Source organism: Pieris napi, chromosome 11 (genome assembly GCF_905475465.1).
Source record: "Pieris napi chromosome 11, ilPieNapi1.2, whole genome shotgun sequence".
NCBI classification, from domain to species: Eukaryota; Metazoa; Arthropoda; class Insecta; order Lepidoptera; family Pieridae; genus Pieris; species Pieris napi.
The window spans coordinates 9,312,120-9,331,819 of record NC_062244.1 but is presented as its reverse complement, the minus strand read 5'-3'; the positions used below and the strand labels follow the sequence as shown (position 1 = coordinate 9,331,819).

The following is a 19,700-nucleotide window of genomic DNA, read 5'->3' as shown; positions in this document are numbered from 1 at the left end:
ATGTATGAAATATTTTCGTTTACTATCACTACATTATAATCTTCTGGCTGGACCGATTTTCTTGGTTTTTATTAACTATTAAAAACATTGGAAAGTCGTTGAAAAAAAAGGAAACAAAAATTTCAGTAGTACAAAACGTTCATGGGTTTCGTAACTGTCAAACATTAAATGTTCATCCCGTCGGTATCTCTCTATAAAAAAAGGGTGCGTGTACTTATGTACGCGCGTAAAAAGGTATACTTCTTTGGCATCATTAAAAATAGTTTTTGATTGCATGTAAATAATTAATTATAATTAAATAATCAAAGACTGGAAAAGGAGTCATTATAGTCAATAAAGTTCAGTTTACATTTGAAAAATTAAATAAATAAATATTCATTATTATTCTCTTACATTAAGTGTAACATAAATTATATTATTATTCGAATGTTGTTTTTAAATTATGTCCAATGCCGTAGCATCTTCCGTGGGCAACTTCATTCTGTTAATTTTGTGTCACGGTGCGCGCGCATCGTACAATTTCAATCTCATCAATTTTTCATAACGCGCCTAAAGAAGTATAACTTCGAAAAATCAGTGGCACTACAACCTCTATAGGTCACAGATTTCTCAATCTGTTTCATGATCAATTTTCGATCTAATAGCCAAGTAGGTGATCATTCTCCTATGCCTGACACACGCCGTCGAATTTTTGTGTCTCAGGCAAGCCGGTTTCCTCTTGATGTTTTCCTTCACCGTTCCGAACGAATCTTAAATGACTTATAGGGCGGTTTCCGACTAGCGTGTTTTTCTGCGCGTATACCGTTGTTTCAGCATACGCGCTTCCAAAAACCGGACGCGCGTAAACTGGCATGTTTCGCCATCCACTGAGAAGACGAAACAGTTTCTGGGTGTCATCGATGATTGCATCAAGACAGAGGACCGATAACTTAAATACAATCTACCCAGAACTGCGAACTTACGTACGTACATACGTACGAGTATATACGAGCTTAGAAGCGCGTCAACGCTCGTACGAGTTGCGCGTGTGCCATAACGCGCCTATACCTGCTTATATGCGCTTATGAGACGAGCTTAAACGCGCGTAAAAAACGCTATTCTGTAACCGCTCTTAGACCCAAAACATGTCACGCACAGAAAGTGAGTTAAAAAATATCAATGAAACAGGACATGATGTGTTTATATACTTCATCTTGACATGAAGCTTTGCAGTGCAACCATTATTACATATGTAAAAGTAAACGGGTTTTCGCGAAATATATTAGGCAAGTCCTAATATATTTCGAATTTCTAATATATATAGAAGTGGAGTACAGTATGCAAATAAAATATTTACGCTTAGTAGGTATTTATTAAAGTAGGAATGTGCTTTTGTCTCTACATGCCATCTTAAAATTATTTATCATAAATTATATTATCCTAGTCCGTTAAGGTCCGTTGAGTCATCTGAAACAATGTTATTAGATTAATTTATTATTTTATTTATTTATTAACACTTAATTGCATGTGCGTAAATTTAATTCAATTGACATAATTAAAAAGTAATGGCGGCCTTATCGCTTTCGAGCGACCTCTTCTAGGGAACCACTGTGAGAAAAAAATAGATAAGGCAAGCGCATGAAGTGCAAAAATACATAAGACATATAGTTATTTAGACAAAACTAATGGAACAAAACAAAGCAATTAAAACATGTAAACAGTGAACAGGACAAATATTTAAAAAAAAACATACATATTGAAAAACGTAACGTCAAAAGTATATTACTTTCTTTATAAATATATGCACAGATTTGGATCAAAATTGTTTTCGAATTTAAAACTAAATGCCCTAGCATTTATCGATGCTGTATAGGAAACTATATCAGCAATATTACTCATAAATAATAAATTATTAATTACACTGACCGCTCTCTTACTTGGCGCAAGGACTGCCTAAGCAGAGTGTAAACAGGCTTCCATTTCCATCCTGGAAACAGAAGCACGCCTGGCAGTTGTGGTGATACTTGTCTCCCGAGTAGTTGCACAAGCCTGGGCCTAGAAAAGGAAGAAAAATATAAACACCCACTTACTGTTCAGGGTCAATGACCAAAAAACTTTTTTATAAAACTATTCACACCAATTGACCTAGTCCCATGCTAAGCTGGTGAAGCTTGTGTTATGAGTACTAGGCAACAGATATACATACATATTTTTAGATAGATAGACATATTAATACATATTTAAACACCCAAGACCTAAGCACAACACCAAATGCTCATCACATCGATGTTCGTATCAGCCGGGGACCGAACCCGGGACCCATGGATTCGGAGTCAGGGGTACTAACCACTACACCAATGAGTCGTCCATTAACTAAACTAACACATTATAAACTAGAATAGCAATTAACCATGAACTAATTATAATGTTTTTAGTAAATATACTAACGTAATCGAATTTCTTGGTGTTGTGATATCGAATAAGGCCTCTATGAAGTTATTTAAGATTGAAAAAGTCATACAATAAACTCGATGACCCTTGTATTAAAATTTAATCAGCTCCGTTCTGAAGCCGTAAACATTGATTAAAAAATAACGGTACATTTTCTATTAAGCTATTGTTTTTAAATAAGCGTTACCAATTTCTTTCTTGCTTGATTATTATTTTAATATTATCAGAAAATTTATTTCGAAATCTTGTTCTTTCTATAATGTACTAGCGGATCCGACAGACGTTGTCCTGCATGATATTTCTAGCGATTAGGATATTAAACAAAGTATGAAAGTACCCACTGCAGCGCCATCTGCCGGGCTGATTTGTGAATCTAATGGTTTAGATTGGAATGGCCCTGGATGGCAGGGCTCCACCCAAACGCATACAAAAAAAACATCAAATCGGTCTAGCCGTTTAAGAGGAGTTCAGTGAACGTACGCACGTACAGTAGAACTATATATGAGTATATATATATGTAAGCTATCCTATCTTTTAAGTAAGATCAAACTGCACACGGTGTGCAAATTTGATTGAAATCGGTTTAGTAGTTGAGGAGTCCATAACGTGACGCGTGACATTAAGATATAAGTATTTTAAATCAAATCTTTCCGTGCCAGATCGAAATGATATTTCTACTGAAATCGACCACTGCCCTACACAATGTGTGTATAGGGCTCCAGTACGGAAACATTCAGTTAGATATTTTTTATTATACTTACTAATATTACTCCATATTAATACTTCTACCAACATTACTTATAGGATTTCTGAGTTAAGTCCCGCTATTAAAAGTTGTAGCCAAAAAAGCGGAGATTCAAAGTTAGATTAAATGGATTTTGACGACATCGTCGGATTCTAATATATTTTAAATATCCCGAAAGTTGTAATCCCTTAGGCAAAGTCCTCTTACTACGGAGTAAAGGATCAATAATACTTACCGAGTTATGAATAACAAGAAATAACTCTCAGGACCTACCGGAACGTATTAACGGCCGACCGGAAATCGCCGAAATTTGCCGCAAATTCTGCATGCCTAAACAATTAAAATACTTTAAGAACTTGTTGAACTTAATTTTTAGCAACAAAAAGCAACATTTAAAGCTTTTTAATATCGCCTAACTTTATTAGATTACTTAACACTTTACTTCTTTATTTCTTTATTTGCTTAACGGTATTCCTACAGCTACTTACGAGTACTAAACAATATTCAAAAAATTACACTATACACTAAAGCCAAAAACAGAATACATATTTAAACATACACAAAGCACAGTTACACCTATACAAATACAAAGAATACAAAAAAAATACAAAGAAATATGTATTTATAAGAAATTCTAAATTCTAAGATTCATAGTTCATTCTATCTTTACTATATTGCTTTCATTTAGTTATAAAAATAATTGTTACATTCGATTTACCAACTAACAACAATGATATTCTACGTATGCATAGTTCATACCTGTAGCTTCTTTACCAAAGACAACAAATTTTTTAGTTCTGTTCTTAGTCAAATACCTAACCATTTGTCACTTTTTACCTAACCATGTTTACTTTCTGTAAATTTATGTTGAGTGTATAATTGTTTGTATATTTTCTTGTGTTAATGTTTCTGTGCCGTAATATTACTGCAGATTTAAACCAAAATGAAAGCAGTTAATTTACACTATTTGTCTTTAACGAGAAGGGGATAAATTATTGAAATTAATACAGTGTCGCAAATATTTTGTTTCATTGCGTAATTTACACAGCGACGTGTCAAATACATTCTTAACTATTGAAATCGGAGTTTTCGTTAATTATTTGTTCAATTTAAAAAAAAATGTCACTCAAAATGGGTATTAAAAATTAAGATTTACATAAAGAACTTACTTGTGCCTTGTTCGCTTACTGAATTTTCCCAACCAGACATACCCGCTTGATAAATTCCTGTATTTTGAGGATATTGGTATTGACCTTGATAAAGTTCAGATGTCCCCAGAGATCCCTGTTGCATTTGACTTACGTCTGGCATTCCGCTATAGTAGGGATACCCTCCATACAGACCATATTGACTATTAGCTAAACCTTCTGCTGTGCCATAAGTTTGACTGCCAAATTGATTGAAGGAATTCTGCGTTGCACTAGCCATTGCTTGAGAGTACGCCGCTTGTTCGGCAGCTTGACTTTGAGCATAGTAATTGTCATCATAGTACGGATACGCATTGATATTAGGCACATTAGCTATGGAATTAGCTTGGGCGGATGCTGAAATGTCTGACGAACCGGGAAAAATCGTGCCGTAAGGGTATTTGTTGCCTGCATTGGACAAGCTTTCAGCGTAGGCCGAGCTGCCTCCCATATTTGAGTTCACGTTTGACTGAGCATGTGCGATGGCGGTAGCTTCTGCTGACGCTGAGTTATAAAGGGAATTAGATGATGCTTGAGCGAAAGAGGAATCACCGTATGAATCAAAATACGCTTCTCCATTGTTAAATGTTCCACCCGGTGCAAATGGTGGTAAATTATCTGAAAATTACAATTTTTATCCTGTGTTATAATATATGAACAAAAAAATGTGTTAAATGTAATTAATTTTTTTATGTAACATGAAAGTTTATGTAAAATATTGTAAACTTTTTACTGAGAAACCAAATTTCCTAAATTCTCGAGGCGCTCGCAAAAAATCAGAAAGTCCGAAGTTATCTTACAGTCCGGGCACAACGAAATACAATAATTTATGGCGATATTGCTGTTCATATTACATTCAATTTTATTCGCGACTTCGCTCACTATATTGAATTCAAAATGAACCTATGTGAGTGAATTTTATTTATGCCGCGTTTGTATTTCACGTATCCAAATAAAGCATTTAAAAGTATTAGTCTTTAAATTGCCTTAATACTGTTTGAAACTAAAACTATTATTGTCACATTAATTCTGTCAAATAGGTAAAACCTGACTGAAATAATTTAGGAAAGCTTAGGAAAGTAGGTCGGTAGTTGATTAAAAAAACATACCGCAGTTAGGTTGTGGGGTGCAGTGAGCGATGACGTAATTAAAAACAGGTTGACATAAACACACGTTGCAATCCACGACGTATGGCTGATTCGGAAGTCGATAACGGCACGTTGGCTCTGAAACACAAAGTTACTTTTCAGTTTGTTAGTTCAATGCCACTTTATATATAGGTTTAAGCCTCATTCAAATGTTTTAGTAAATTATTGAATCTAATGCCGTATTAGTAACACGACTAACGATATTATTATTATTTAGGCCTCTTCGTTTTGTAAAAATATGTTTATTATTATTTATAAGATCTATCACTTATTCCACGTTATTAAATTTGAATTTGTAGGCATCCTTACTCATCGGCAAAGAAGACATAGGGTGTAGGCCGAGAGAAATAGCCGGCGTAAAAAACTCTCGGTACTCTTTTAAAATAGCAAATCTTCAAACAACACTTATTTTAAAACAAATATCGCAAATTAATTATAAGTAGCATGTCTAGCACTAGTCCCAGGCCCTTTTATCAACTACATAATCGTTAACTTTATAGTAAGCCTTTTTACACAGCTTTTCGTTAATACAATTCTTAAATGTATTAAAAGGCAGATATAAAATATATTCAGGGCCGTAGAGTTGTCGTCAGGTGCTCTACAATGTTGTAATTCGATTACAATAAAAATTTGCTATAAAATTCCTTCTCACCAATAAACACCACGTTGTTGAACGGCCTCAGATCTACAAAAAATAAAAGCATCAGCTACATGTGTCAATAAAATATCCAATTTGTGATTTAACGAAAGCTTACCCGTGGCCGCACCTGAAATCAAAAGTATACAGATGAAATCGTGATTGAGTTGAGGTATAGGACTGTTGTCGAATAGTCGAAATATACTTAGCGCGGTCAATGATTGACCGTTAGAATTTTATTTGCTACGGTTATTGGTTCTTGATTTCCCTCGACGATTGGGTTGAATTAAGGGTCTATAATCTAATGCCAACAAAAGTTATGATAGTGTAGAACACAATCATCATAAAATTCTCTCGATTAACTTCGAATGTGAAGGGGCAAGTAATTTATCTCCTTTTGTCAGATGATTACCTAAAGGCGTCTGTAGCCGGTTATTGACGGGTCGCTGCCAAATATTCGCCGCCATGTTTTCGCCTTTAACAGCACCTGTGGCGGGTCCGTTACGCCGGCTTTTTGCGACCGTTTGTCAATTTCGACGGCCGTGTCGCCTGATGCGTCGTAAATTTTTATTTTATACTTTTTGTTGTTTTCACATCATTCGTCAGTTTTGGAATAAATATTTTTAGTGATGACTATACATTTGGAAATACAACAGTAATAAATTATTGCAATTATGAACTTTTATCGTCGTTAGACAATGAAACATTAGTTTCTCAAAATCTAAATTTGTTAAAACAAATGGTTATCTGCGATAGAGTAAAAGACGAATGGTGACAAGAAAAGCAATTTAGCAAGCGAGACACGAAATTAGAAAACTCGCAGAAAATACGGAGTCGCTTTGTTTCATAGATATGTCTCGCAGCCGTTCAAATTACAATGGAAATTATTTAATTTATGTGATACGCGTAACACATTCGTCTAATAGCTTTCCAACTATCGAAATTTGTAGAATTTACTGCTTCACTTATGTAAAACTTTTATATACGAGGTGTTTATTATATACCTATTTATAAGTTTTAAAAGAGTTTTACTTACATTCGGGCCTCTTAGAGCGTCTACAGACCGGAGCTACGTAGTTTCCGAATACTTGACAGGTGCACACTTTACAGACGTCTTCGGGGCTTAGGAATTCGGATCCGATATCTTGATATTGACAGTTCTGATCTGAATGATAAAGAAGCACAGATGCTTTATGAATTTTGCAATATTATATTAGGATTTGTGATACGGGCTATTGAATCACAAAATATAGGCAAAGTCATGAACAACTTAGATACTAAATGTTAGCCCATACAGCCAAAAAAAAAGAATATTAAATGCAATGCATTATTCGTATAAATATTTATTGTGTACCTGATATTATTTGTGGAAACTGTGGCTCTGAAAAAAAATACTACTTGAAAATTTTTACACATTTGGTGTTAGTATAAAGTTATCAAATTCATTCTCATCCTCACCAATATACTGAATAGGTGGAGGAACTGAAAAAAGAATACAATTTAGAAATACAGTATTGAAATAAAGTAATCTTAATTAGTTACATACTTGTTTGCTGAATTGGCGGGGGGAGGGGTAATGGTTCAGGATATGGTTCTGGAACAAAACATGTCACAAAATAAACAATTACTCATAAATAGAGCCTATAAATAAATGTAAGTTAGAGATTTATGATAGTCTAAAATTTTCTAAGCTAATATAATAAAAATCGAAACCAATTAATTCATTGTAGTAGATGGTGTATGTTCATCGTTAAATGTTTGTGAAATCATTATTGTATGTAGTGTTTTACTATTCAGACCAATTTAGCTGTAAGTATACTCAAGTAAAATTAAGTTAAACTAAATACTGTAACATTTTGTAAAAATATTCAAATTTCACACAAACCTGGGAATGGTAGTTCAATGCCTGGAAAGAGAACGGACTTTAATGACTTTATTTTATGTACACGTATGTGTGGACTTAACTATGAGTATGAATGAAGATACTTGCTAGAATGTTATTGTAATAGTATTACTTACAGCACGATGGTTTCGTGTAACAGTTAACTTCAATGTTGGTGATACCGATCGCATGGAACTCACTGCACACACAAACTCTGCATTCATCCCATGGATGTTGGAATGGCATGTTCGGCGGATAAGGTCGACATGACTGATCTAGAATAGGAAAAAGGGTTTAATTTTTCAACCGAAATATAATAATAATAAGCCTTTTTATTTCCTGTTTTACAATAGTTGGTAGTTGTTATATTAAAGTAACCAAAAATATTGATTTTGTTAGTAGGTTAGCTTAAATTATGTTAGTAATATATATTTATATTATTTATTTAATAGGAACCCCGGTTTGGGTAAAGGCCTCCTCCAAAGATGCCCATTGTTGTCGGTCCTGTGCTATGGAGTGCCAGTTTTTGCCAGCTGATCTTTTCAGATCATCTTCCCAGCGGTCTAAGGGTCTCCCCTTCCGCCTCTTGCCTGGTGGTCCTTTCCATTGGGTAACTCGTTTGGTCCACTTTCTGCTAGACATTCTTGCTACATGGCCAGCCCAATGCCATTTCAGTTCTCGGGCAAAAGTTAAAGCGTTTGTAACTTTAGTGACGGCTCTTATCTTTGTGTGTCTTATTTTGTCTATTCTCTTTATGTTCAACATGCTTCGCTCTAAACCTCTTTGACATACATTGATTTTATTATTTTATACATTATTATTATTTTATACAACAGAAATATATTTTCGGTGAATTGTAATAGATATTGCAAACTTTTAATGAGAATAAAATGTTACTTACGAGGTGGTGGACCAGGTAGAGGACTGAGTGGAGCATCAGGTACCACAGGTGGCCAAGGTACTAAAAATTCAAAATATTTTGATGCACAACTCATTGTGAAAAATACAAGTAAACATATTTTAAAGCTGATTGGTGCTTACATGGTTGTGGTTCTGGTTCTGGTGGTACAGGTTCTGGCAACGGTTGAATTGGCCAAGGTTCGGGAGCTGGCGGATATTGTTCTGGAATCGGCCAAGGCTCTGGAGCTGGAGGTAAGGGCTCAGGAACAGGCCATATTTCAGGTTCTGAGGGTGGCCATGGCAGGTATTCGGGAGTGGGCCATGGTTCTGGTATTGGCTCAATAACGGGCCATGGTTCAACTGGTTCAGGTGGATACCAAGGTTCGGGAACTGGTTCTGGCATTGGTGGTAAAGGTTCGATGACTTGCCAGGATTCAGGTGGCGGTGTATCTGGAGTTGGCCATGGGTCTGGCTCAATAATAGGCCACGGTCCAGGGGGAGGACGTAAAGGTTCTAGAACAGGCCATGGTTCTGGCGCTGGTGGTAAAGGTTCAATGATAGGCCAGGGTTCAGGTGCAGGTGGCAGTGTCTCTGGAATTGGCCATGGTTCTGTCTCAATAATAGGCACTGGTTCTATCTCAATAATAGGCACTGGTTCTGGCTCAATAATAGGCCACGGTCTAGGAGGAGGAGGTAAGGGTTCTGGAACAGGCCATATTTCTGGTGCTGGTGGTAAAGGTTCAATGATAGGCCAGGGTTCAGGTGCAGGAGGCAGTATCTCTGGAATTGGCCATGGTTCTGGTATGTTAGGTACTGGCTCAATAATGGGGTACGGTTCAGGACCTGGTGGCCAGATCTCTTGTATTGGCCAAGGTTCTGGTTCCGGCCAGGATTGTTCTAAAAAATTAAAATATTCAAATTACGATATTACGTAAACGAACGAGTAATTGATTACAATATAGGTATTAATTATTAAAGAAATATTAAATATTACATTCTTACCGCATTCAGGGATTGGCATACATAAAATCCGTTGCTCGGGTATACCGAATGACAATATCTCGACGACACACTTGCAAATTTTGCAACTTTCTGTTGGATGAGGGAAAAGTATTTCGGATGGGAACTTCTCGCAAAGGGGCACTGAAAATTTTATTAAAATTCTTATAAGTCTTTGATCTCGAATTTAAATATATGTTGCAGCAATTTCCCTTTTGAGAATAGCTACTTAGATATGCGTTTTTTGTAACACTACGTATATTTTTTACGATTTTTAATAACAGCTTTATTCTTATCTAAATGAAAAGTTAAATGTCTCATAATATTTTCCGCGTACAAAATCAGTCGTAGTGAATCGAGGAATAAAGTAGGGTTGATATTTTTCCTGCGGGGTACTTTCATTATAATCGTAAATACAATTAGTCTTAAGATATACCATAGACTTTATAAATATTAATTGAAAATTAATAGAAACTGTTGACTGTAATAAGTTACTAAATAATAAAAACTCACTAGGAACCGGTACTGGTGGTTCAGGTATGGGCGCTGTAAAAGAATTGATGAATAAGAAATATCATTGATTTTATTCCGGTATATTTGAATAAATCTGCGTAATCACTTACGTATCTGAGGGATATCATTCGGCAATCCTGTAACAGAGAGATTTGTATCTGAGCTGATGAAATTCATTAATTTTCGAGTCTATGTAAATAGTATATCCGAGAACAAAAAAATAAGTGTTTCATGGCTTTGTCCCATGTTAAACTGTTTTATAGTATTTATTCAAAACAAGTTATACTTTGTAATGATTTGTGTGTAATTGTGTGCATTTAAAGTTTATAGTGTATAGTTATAAGTGGTGAGTTTCAATTTGTATAATAACCACCTAAATGAATTCAAAATAGTCTTACGGCATTCTGGATTCTCCTGACAGTCGATCTGTATGTCGGGCTGTCCGATCGCATTGAATACATGAGCGCAAATACATATTTGGCACGGATTCAATGGATTCTCGAAAGGCGTGTCTTCTGGTAGGGGTGAGCATGACACTGAAATAAGGTACATATGTATAGAATTTTATCATATTGACATCGAAAGAGAATATTAAGTACAAAATGTTTCTTATTTGATATTCTATTGAATAGGAATATTACATCATAGATTTTGTTGTAAAGATATTTTATTTCGTGTAAGTTTTAAAAAATTTAAGCAAATTTATTATAAATTTACTAACGCTGTGGCTCAGGCGCCGGCTCCGGTATTGGCACCGGTAACGGTTCCGGTACCGGTTCCGGTTCCGGCAATGGTACTGCGAAACAGGAGTCACAGCCGGCACATACAGGCGCCAATTGCCCTAGGACTTCACTACACGTACATATCAAACATCTATTGTCAATTGTTAGTATGCTGTATAAATCACCCGCTCGCATACATACAATTTCTTGTCCTAGAAGCAAAATATAGTTTAACAGTTAGTATAATACCATAATAAGATCGTTATTGATTTAAGTATATACAAAATACATTTAATATAAAATTGCTTACCGGATGTTGAATGAGGAATTATGTATTCCTGAGGTAAAAATTGCCTTGCTCGTCCTGTTTTTTACAAATAAATAAATAATACTTATTATTGATATTGTATTACGTATCGTATTGGATACAAAGTTCTTTTTAATTATTTAAATATACCACTGCCTACCTGGTTCATAATACCCTACCGAAAAGGATGATTGAGCCTGCGCTTCTCCTGTGTAGCTTTGATCGGGATATGTCCTAGTGATATTCAAAAGTTATAGTGATACTGTCATTTCTAAGAACAATGTATAACGTAATCCCTTAGCATACTTATATTACTCACCCTGGACCATACGGACCCCATCCACTCGTATCAGCTGTTGCCGATGCATAACCAAAATCTGGTTTATAAAAACTAAACATTATTCGTAGTATATTAATAAATGTCAATAATAACGATTAAGAATTAAAGTTAGCTAAGAAACTTACTCGAATCCGTAGGGGCTCCCGTAATCTGATTGCGCTTGTCCCATTCCTGATGCATAACTTACGTCTGGAAAATAACTGCACAAAAGAACTACGTTGTAAATGTGAATTTAAGAAAAGATCTATTTGGCACCTAATATAATCACCTTGACACCAATGGATTCCATCTATCATAGCCTGTAGACTGCGCATTAGTATCCTCCCAGGTAAAAGATCCTGGTCCCAAGGATGGACCTAGCGGAGCAAAACCTTGTGTTGATCTATAGTAGGAGTTGCCATGGGATGACGCTATAGCTTGAGCATTGCCATTACTATATGCCTGAGCCGAGCTAGAAGCTGAGTTCGGCAAATGAGTTTGATATGGTGAAACGGTTCCACCGTATCCGCCTGATGCTAAAGAAGTTGCTTTAGCAAAGCTGTTGCTATAACCAAATGAATTGCTTGATGTTGCAATCGCTGAACTGTAACCAGATTTTTCCTCCGCTTTTATATCATTTTCTTCATCTTGTGCAGATTTTAGTTGTTTATTGCTAAAATTCTCCTCTTCTTTGTTTTCAGTTACTTCTAGAGAAGAAATCAATCCTTGGTCAGTGTCAGCTGAAATTCGACTCTCGGGTTTTAAATCATCTTGTGATTTTGTACTTGAGTCGTTATTATTACTATCAGAAATATTATTTTGAAAATCACTTTCTGTACTTTTCAATGTAACATCTTCATTCGATGCTTTGACTTCACTTAAATCTTCTTTTAAATCTACATATAAATAATAATGTTTTAGTATTAAAATATTTTAAATTATGATTTTGTACAGATTATCATTTCACTCACCCTGTGTTTGCGAGTTTAATAAAATATCTTGACCATTCGTGTAATGGAACAACAGGAAGGCAAGGAAGCTAATACTTCCAATAACGCCTCCCCGCATTCTTAAACCAAAACTGTTCCTCGCCGCCCCTCAATGTTGTTGCTTATATTTCAAATAGTTAGTTCGACTGCGCTTATTACAATCAGGTAGCTCATTATAAATACATCATAATTCTCCGTGAAAATCGTCAGTCATATTGATTTATAGGTAATACATATGAAATTGAAGTGTACATTAGGAATGGATGTGTTGCTAATTTGTTCCATCAAAATAATTTGTTCTAGTCGGCTATTACTTATCAAATCGACATTCATAAAGTATTTCAGTTTATGGCGCAAAAACAGTATTCAATTTAATTAAAAACTTTTACGGAAGAATTAAACACAAATTAAATTTCATCCCACTTTATTATTTTTGAGTATGGAGCGTACAATTTGTCCTTTTTTATTATGCTCAATAAACTAAAAGTATATCATTATCCATGTTCGTGCAGGGTCAGTAATTGGAGATCACTAGAATCTTTTGTATCTAGAACAAAAAAGAAATATTATATTATTTTCATTCACTATCAAGCTTGTTAAAAAAAATGTTAGATGAATATTAATCAAAATTTATTTACTCTATTACAAAAACAACAAATACATATTCAAATTTCAGTGATTTGTAACAAATTATTTTATAAAATATCATCAAGAATAACTTTTTGTGACGTCTTTATTAATTTATTCATAATATAGGTATTACCTTATTTTTGAAAACTTCTCATTCTTCTGTTGGTGCAGTTTTGCCCCATGCTCCGGCGTTGGCAAGCGCCAAAGCTGACGCAGAGGCATCAGACCAGGCACCACCGTATCCACCAGCGTTAGCGTTTGCTAAGGCTTCAGCGTTGGCATGAGCATTGGCACCACCCCAGCCTCCTAACCCTCCTAAACCTCCTAATCCTCCTAAACCGCCTAACCCTCTTAAACCACCTAACAAACCGGCTGCGTTAGCGTTAGCGTTAGCATTAGCATTGGCATTAGCTTCGGCGTTTGCCCAACTTCCACCAAGTCCTCCATAGCCTCCACTGAATGCATTAGCTTCGGCATTAGCTTGGGCGTTAGCTTGGGCGTTAGCTAAACTACTAGACAAACCTCCTAATCCACCACGATAAGCATTGGCATTAGCGTCAGCGTTAGCTTGAGCATTGGCATAACTATTACCGAATCCTCCTAGTCCACCTAAACCTCCCAGCCCACCTAATGCTCCGCCATATGCATTAGCATTAGCATTAGCTTCTGCGTTAGCTTGGGCACTAGAATATCCACCTCCTAGTCCTCCCCAACCTCCGCTGAAAGCATTAGCATTAGCTTCGGCGTTAGCTTGAGCATTGGCAAAACTATTACCTAAACCTCCTAGTCCTCCCCAACCTCCACTGATAGCATTAGCATTAGCTTCGGCGTTAGCTTGAGCATTGGTAAAACTATTACGTAAACCTCCTAGTCCTCCCCAACCTCCACTGATAGCATTAGCATTAGCTTCGGCGTTAGCTTGAGCATTGGCAAAACTATTACCTAAACCTCCTAGTCCTCCCCAACCTCCGCTGATAGCATTAGCATTAGCTTCGGCGTTAGCTTGAGCATTGGCAAAACTATTACCTAAACCTCCTAGTCCTCCCCAACCTCCGCTGAAAGCATTAGCATTAGCTTCGGCGTTAGCTTGAGCATTGGCAAAACTACTACCTAAACCACCTAGTCCACCTAATGCTCCGCCATATGCATTAGCATTAGCATTGGCATTGGCTTCAGCGTTAGCTTCGGCACTTGAATATCCACCTCCCCAACTTTGGGCATTAGCGTTAGCTTGGGCATTAGCTTGGGCGTTAGCTTGAGCATTTGACAAACCACCACGTATCGTGTCGAAATCTAGTCCTCCTAAGCCTCCTAAGCCTCCTAACCCTCCTAAACCTCCCAACCCTCCTAAACCTCCCAACCCTCCTAAACTGCCTATCAAACCACCTGCGTTAGCGTTAGCGTTAGCTTGAGCATTTGCTTGTGCGCTCGAGAAACCTAGACCGTCTAAACCACCATAAGCATTAGCATTGGCTTCGGCACTGGCATCAGCGTTCGCACTACCACCGAGTCCACCCAAGCTACCCCAATCTCCGGATAATGCATTGGCGTTGGCTTCTGCATCTGCTTGAGCGCTTGAGCCTCCCCAAGAGTTAGCGTTAGCGTTGGCGTTAGCGATAGCTGATGCGGAAGAACCTCCGAGAAACGCTAAAAAACAATGAATATTAATAACTTTTCAATAAAATAATTAAGACTACACAAATGTATAAAACTTACGTCCGATTGGTTGATATGGGTTGTTGTCTGAAAAAGATAATAAGTAATTCAGCAATACGGTAAAACCACAAATAATTTCCATTTATAATTATTAATAGCCTACATTTTGAAACATTACAAGTATTTATCAGAAAAATTCATCGTAGCAGCTTTTTGAGGGGATATAGATTTGAGAAGATATAGTGAAAATGTATCTGAAGTGGATTGTACTTGTGTGATAATACTTACCACAGTCCGGATCTTTTTGAGTATCTAGGTATACATAGTTGTATTTAATCTTGCAAGTATGAATTTGGCAGACATCTCCAGGAACTCGGAATGGTACAAATGGGGCGTGTCCTCGGCACAAGGGAGCTTTAAAAAAATCAAGTATGTTATTAAGAAATTTTATGGTCGAATTATTATATTTTATCTTAATTTATAATTGAGAAAACCAATGCCTTAGAAACATACCGACATAGACGACAATGGGAACTGGGTAGTACTTGTTATCTGAAAAAAATATTCAAATTATCTACTATCTAAAATAATATACGACTAAAATATTAAAAATGATAAAGAACTTACGAGTGATTGGTAAGGGAACAGGGACTAATCGGTCTTTGCCTGGCACTGTAATGTATCTGTCAACCTCTACAGGAACTGGTATAGGTACTGGAGGGGATGGTACAGGGAAAGGTATGGGCCTAACAGGTCCTGGAACTGGAACCGGAATACGCACAGGTGGAGAAGGTACAGGCACTGGTATGGGAATGTCCCTTTCTGGTCCTGGTACTGGATAAGGACGAGGAACGGGTACAGGTACAGTGATGATTCTTGGTGGGGAAGGAACTGGGTAGGGTCGGTTAACTGGGTATGGTACGGGCACAGGTTTTGGTACAGGATAAGGTCTGGGTGGTCCCGGCACGTAGATAGGTGGGGATGGTACTGGTACTGGTACGCGAATGATGATTGGTTTTCCGGGAACTGGTACAGGCACAGGGTATGGCCTTGGTGGTCCCGGAATGACAATTGGTGGCGGGCCTGAAAATAAATCACACGCGCAATATATTTGGTATAGCAAAAATGCTATAAGTTACCTTATCTTTATGAAACAAATAAATACTTACATGGGTTGATTGGTGGATTTGGTGGGATTATCGGAACTGGGCTCGGTTCTGTAATAATAGAACATAAATAACATAAATAGATTATGACTAATAAAATTCTCCATCTCTCTTTCAATCTAGCTAGTTTTTTCCACGGCCCGGGGATGGGCTATTAGAAAAAAGAAAAATATAGACATATCACTTAGTAAATGATATAAAGGCAATTACATAAAACAGAAAAATTGCCCTAGCAACAAACTAAACATATTGTAAGACATTATATTTCTCGCCGTGGGCAATCCCCCTCTGGGCGTTCTTCACCTTCTCTTAATTCTGCACTCTATGACGAACATAGGTTAAATATTAATCGATCTCAGGGCAAACGGAGAAAACCAACGTAGGCACCCTTTTAAACATTAACTTGTTTGGCGCGGGCGTTAAACATTAAACGTTCTTCTAATACGGCCTCGCATCGGAAGCGGCTTCTTTAAAGGATGGCCAGAAGCAGTGACGACTCGTGATGCCAATACCAGTGAACATAAAAAAGCATATAACTAGCAAGGTCCTTCAACGGGAAATCGCTACGGAAAAGTCAGGGCATATATTCAGATTTGGCGAAAGATTGGACCTTCCTTCGGGGACTCGAGCCTTCTGGTCTCTCGCCAAAGCTCAGTCCTGGGAAATTTTTGTCAGCCCTCTATTCCACTACTGCACTCGCTGTTCCACACCGTGAAGGAGAAGGCCGACCTTTTGGGTGTATTTGAGCTCCTGAATTGTCTCTGTCTTAACGCGCCTTTTCCGTTACCTGTACACGCTCGGAATCGTCCCTAAGTATTGAAAAACCGCTTTTATACATCAGATTAAGAAAAAAATCGGTTGTGGCACAGAGCACTTCTCTCGAAGCTTTCATCGTATGGGCTTTCCGAAAAAGTTATGCAACTGGATTTTTCTTTCTCGCTGATCGTAGCATCAAGATTGTCATTTGTCATCAACGGAGCATGTTCCGACCTTAAACACGTGAACACTGGGCTCCCATAAGGCTGTGTACTATCCCCGACCCTTTTTTATTATTTAACAATGTTATATTGAAAAAAGACTGCTCGATATTTTAAATAAGTGTTAATTGCAACAACCTTGTAGCAGTACTTTTAGAAATAACAAGACCTTAGTTTTTATGTGATCCAGAAATAGTAAGGTATGATATATCTTACGTTACTATTTCAGGATTAATATATTTTTATAACATACAATATTAAGTTACAAATTATTAATTAATTTGAATAATACAGATATTTTACCTGAAATCTGTGAAAGAATCAAATTATATTGTTGTTGTGTGATTTCATTTGTTTCGTCTGTTGTTTTTGTATAATTTAAGTTTAATCAGCCTCTCTACTACGATGAACTTTAAGTTTTAACTAACTGCAACTTACAAGTTTTGCCTACTAGAATGATAACTATGATATATCCACTCACCGGGTTGGGGGGGTTCGTATCCTGAAAAATAAAATTATAATGTCAAATATAAAATATTATACATATCGAATTTATTTTAAGAAGCTGATAAAAAATTTAATTTAAAAAAATAATGCATATATATAGATGTTAATAATTTAAAAGTTATAACAGAGCAGCACTATTTGTACTAAAAATTCTCCTCAATATATTCCACCGTTCCATAGGTTTTTGTGATTACAAATAAACAAATCGTAATTTAAATTGCATCTGTACAGTGTAATGTAATTGCATTTTACATTTTTCAATGATACATACCACATCCGTTACACGAGCGACACTTGGGCGAGAGGTATCCGTTGGTAAGGAAGCAGGCGCACACCAAACAACCCCCACCGAGGTTGTAGTCGTAGTACATCTGACCCTCGTAAAGGCATTTTGTCCCTGTGAATAGTAATTAAATTTCAATGTAATGTAAATTAATTAACTGTAATCTAAATTTTGTATCATTGTTTGTTTTTCAACAACAATCAAACAACAGAACCGACTTTAAAAATCTTTTTTTCTTATATAACAAAATTGATGACGTCTTAATCTGTGTACAAGTACGCTTATGGCTTGTTTAAGAAGAAATTTCTACATGAAGTCATTATCATTTAAATGAATTGCGAGTTTGATACAATTACTTACATATTTTGTCCAAGCCACCGAAGCCACCAGCGCTGGCCTGCGCGAGCGCCGATGCCTGCGCGTTAGCGAAGGCGCTTCGTTCGTCTGTCACACAAATATACACATTACTATTCACTCGCCTAAAGAGCTTTAAAGAAATCTAAACAGTAAAAAATAATAATAATTTTTAGATTGATAATTTTTTTTAAAGGCTCTCGATTTCAATAATTATTTCATTTGATACAATTTTCTTTCTATTGTGGGCAACACATTAGCTAGGAATCTTGATAACAACTGCCGTCCTTAATATTATAAACTGTATCTAAATACGATTATGCTTTTAAACCTGATGCTATCAACATTGGTTTCACTTACAGTGCGACGATAATTATTTCTTTCATTAATTAATCAAAAATGTTTATCTTAACAATAATATAAAAGGCAAGATTTGTATTTTTGCCGCGAATAAACACAAAAATTGCTTAAAAAATCATTCTATCATTAGAATGTTATATTATATGAGTGACATAGAATAAATTTATTTCCAAAATATTAAAAATTAAAAATGTCCAGCCATCTGAAGCCGGGAAAGGCCGCTGGTAATACATAAGTTCGTAAATCAGTTAAGCCATTGAAATTTCAAAAAGCTTTTAAAATGTATAAAATTTTATTACCACTGAAGACCGAAGCAACTAAGCACAGCACGACAAAAGCCCTGACGGTCCACATGGCGCTAACTCGAGCTCTGGTCAAGTGAGCGGTGCTAGGACCACCCACAGAAGATACCTGACTGTTTCAAACATCTCTATTTAAACCCAATCTCTTTACGCGTTGATAGGTAGACACAATCAATTTACTTATTAATATTATTTTCCAATATTAAATAAGCCGTGACGGAATAAATTCGTATACGGTGCGCGAATTAAATTTTTTATTGATTTATAACTTTTTGTTTTATGTGCAAATCGGGCCAACCGATTAAATTGTTTCAGGAGTACGGTATTGATGCTAGTATTGTGTGGATGTTTTTGTAATTGGCCGTTGGTACATGTGAGGACAGGCGTTGATAGAGTGTGACTCCATAGTAACGGAAAGTTATCTACGCTCTTCATAAGTAACATGATCTTTGTTCTTGAATGTAAAATAAATAAAACTAATAAATGCTACTCAAATTTAAGTAATAGAAGAAGAAATTGGTAAATCGTAACATTCTCAAGGGACAGACCGACCTCTACTCAAAAGGGAAATTGACCCTAACTTCGGGCGTAATTAAAGATTTTTCTTCCTATATGCGCAATTTGCAGTTGATTGTATGGCGAAAGGAAACCGGCATATTTAATCCAAAACACTACTATATGTCTTTG

The 19,700-nt window shown here is 36.3% G+C and overlaps 3 protein-coding genes across 13 annotated transcripts in view; 1 reads left to right on the top strand and 2 right to left on the bottom strand.

Moving 5' to 3' along the window:
- LOC125053671 (dystrophin, isoforms A/C/F/G/H-like) overlaps positions 1-19,700 on the top strand; it is a 358,079-nt gene that overhangs the window by 179,874 nt on the left and 158,505 nt on the right. The gene's annotated exons all lie outside the window — the stretch shown is intronic.
- LOC125053673 lies at positions 1,332-12,932 on the bottom strand. 4 transcript variants are annotated; one of them, XM_047655167.1, is made up of 26 exons: positions 12,761-12,932; positions 12,079-12,685; positions 11,936-12,010; positions 11,790-11,861; positions 11,631-11,704; positions 11,474-11,527; positions 11,163-11,375; positions 10,840-10,977; positions 10,552-10,578; positions 10,442-10,474; positions 9,932-10,072; positions 9,071-9,826; positions 8,931-8,990; positions 8,167-8,304; positions 8,033-8,053; positions 7,694-7,741; positions 7,606-7,629; positions 7,502-7,528; positions 7,184-7,312; positions 6,266-6,277; positions 6,163-6,195; positions 5,472-5,588; positions 4,345-4,980; positions 3,449-3,505; positions 1,902-2,034; positions 1,332-1,446 (listed from the first exon to the last, which is right to left on the bottom strand). In XM_047655167.1, the coding sequence occupies exons 1-25, from the start codon at positions 12,855-12,857 to the stop codon at positions 1,913-1,915; spliced, it is 3,711 nt and encodes a 1,236-aa protein (XP_047511123.1). In that variant the 5' UTR covers positions 12,858-12,932; the 3' UTR covers positions 1,332-1,446; positions 1,902-1,912. The 4 variants fall into 4 exon arrangements, with proteins under 4 accessions (XP_047511123.1, XP_047511124.1, XP_047511125.1 ...); XM_047655168.1 differs by having other exon boundaries at positions 11,166-11,375; XM_047655169.1 differs by lacking the exon at positions 7,606-7,629.
- Positions 13,186-19,131, bottom strand: LOC125053675 (spidroin-1-like). Its single transcript, XM_047655171.1, has 11 exons — positions 19,011-19,131; positions 18,358-18,441; positions 17,986-18,111; positions 17,689-17,709; positions 16,234-16,281; positions 15,692-16,147; positions 15,578-15,616; positions 15,353-15,478; positions 15,125-15,151; positions 13,542-15,055; positions 13,186-13,325 (listed from the first exon to the last, which is right to left on the bottom strand). The coding sequence occupies exons 1-10, from the start codon at positions 19,063-19,065 to the stop codon at positions 13,560-13,562; spliced, it is 2,478 nt and encodes an 825-aa protein (XP_047511127.1). The 5' UTR covers positions 19,066-19,131; the 3' UTR covers positions 13,186-13,325; positions 13,542-13,559.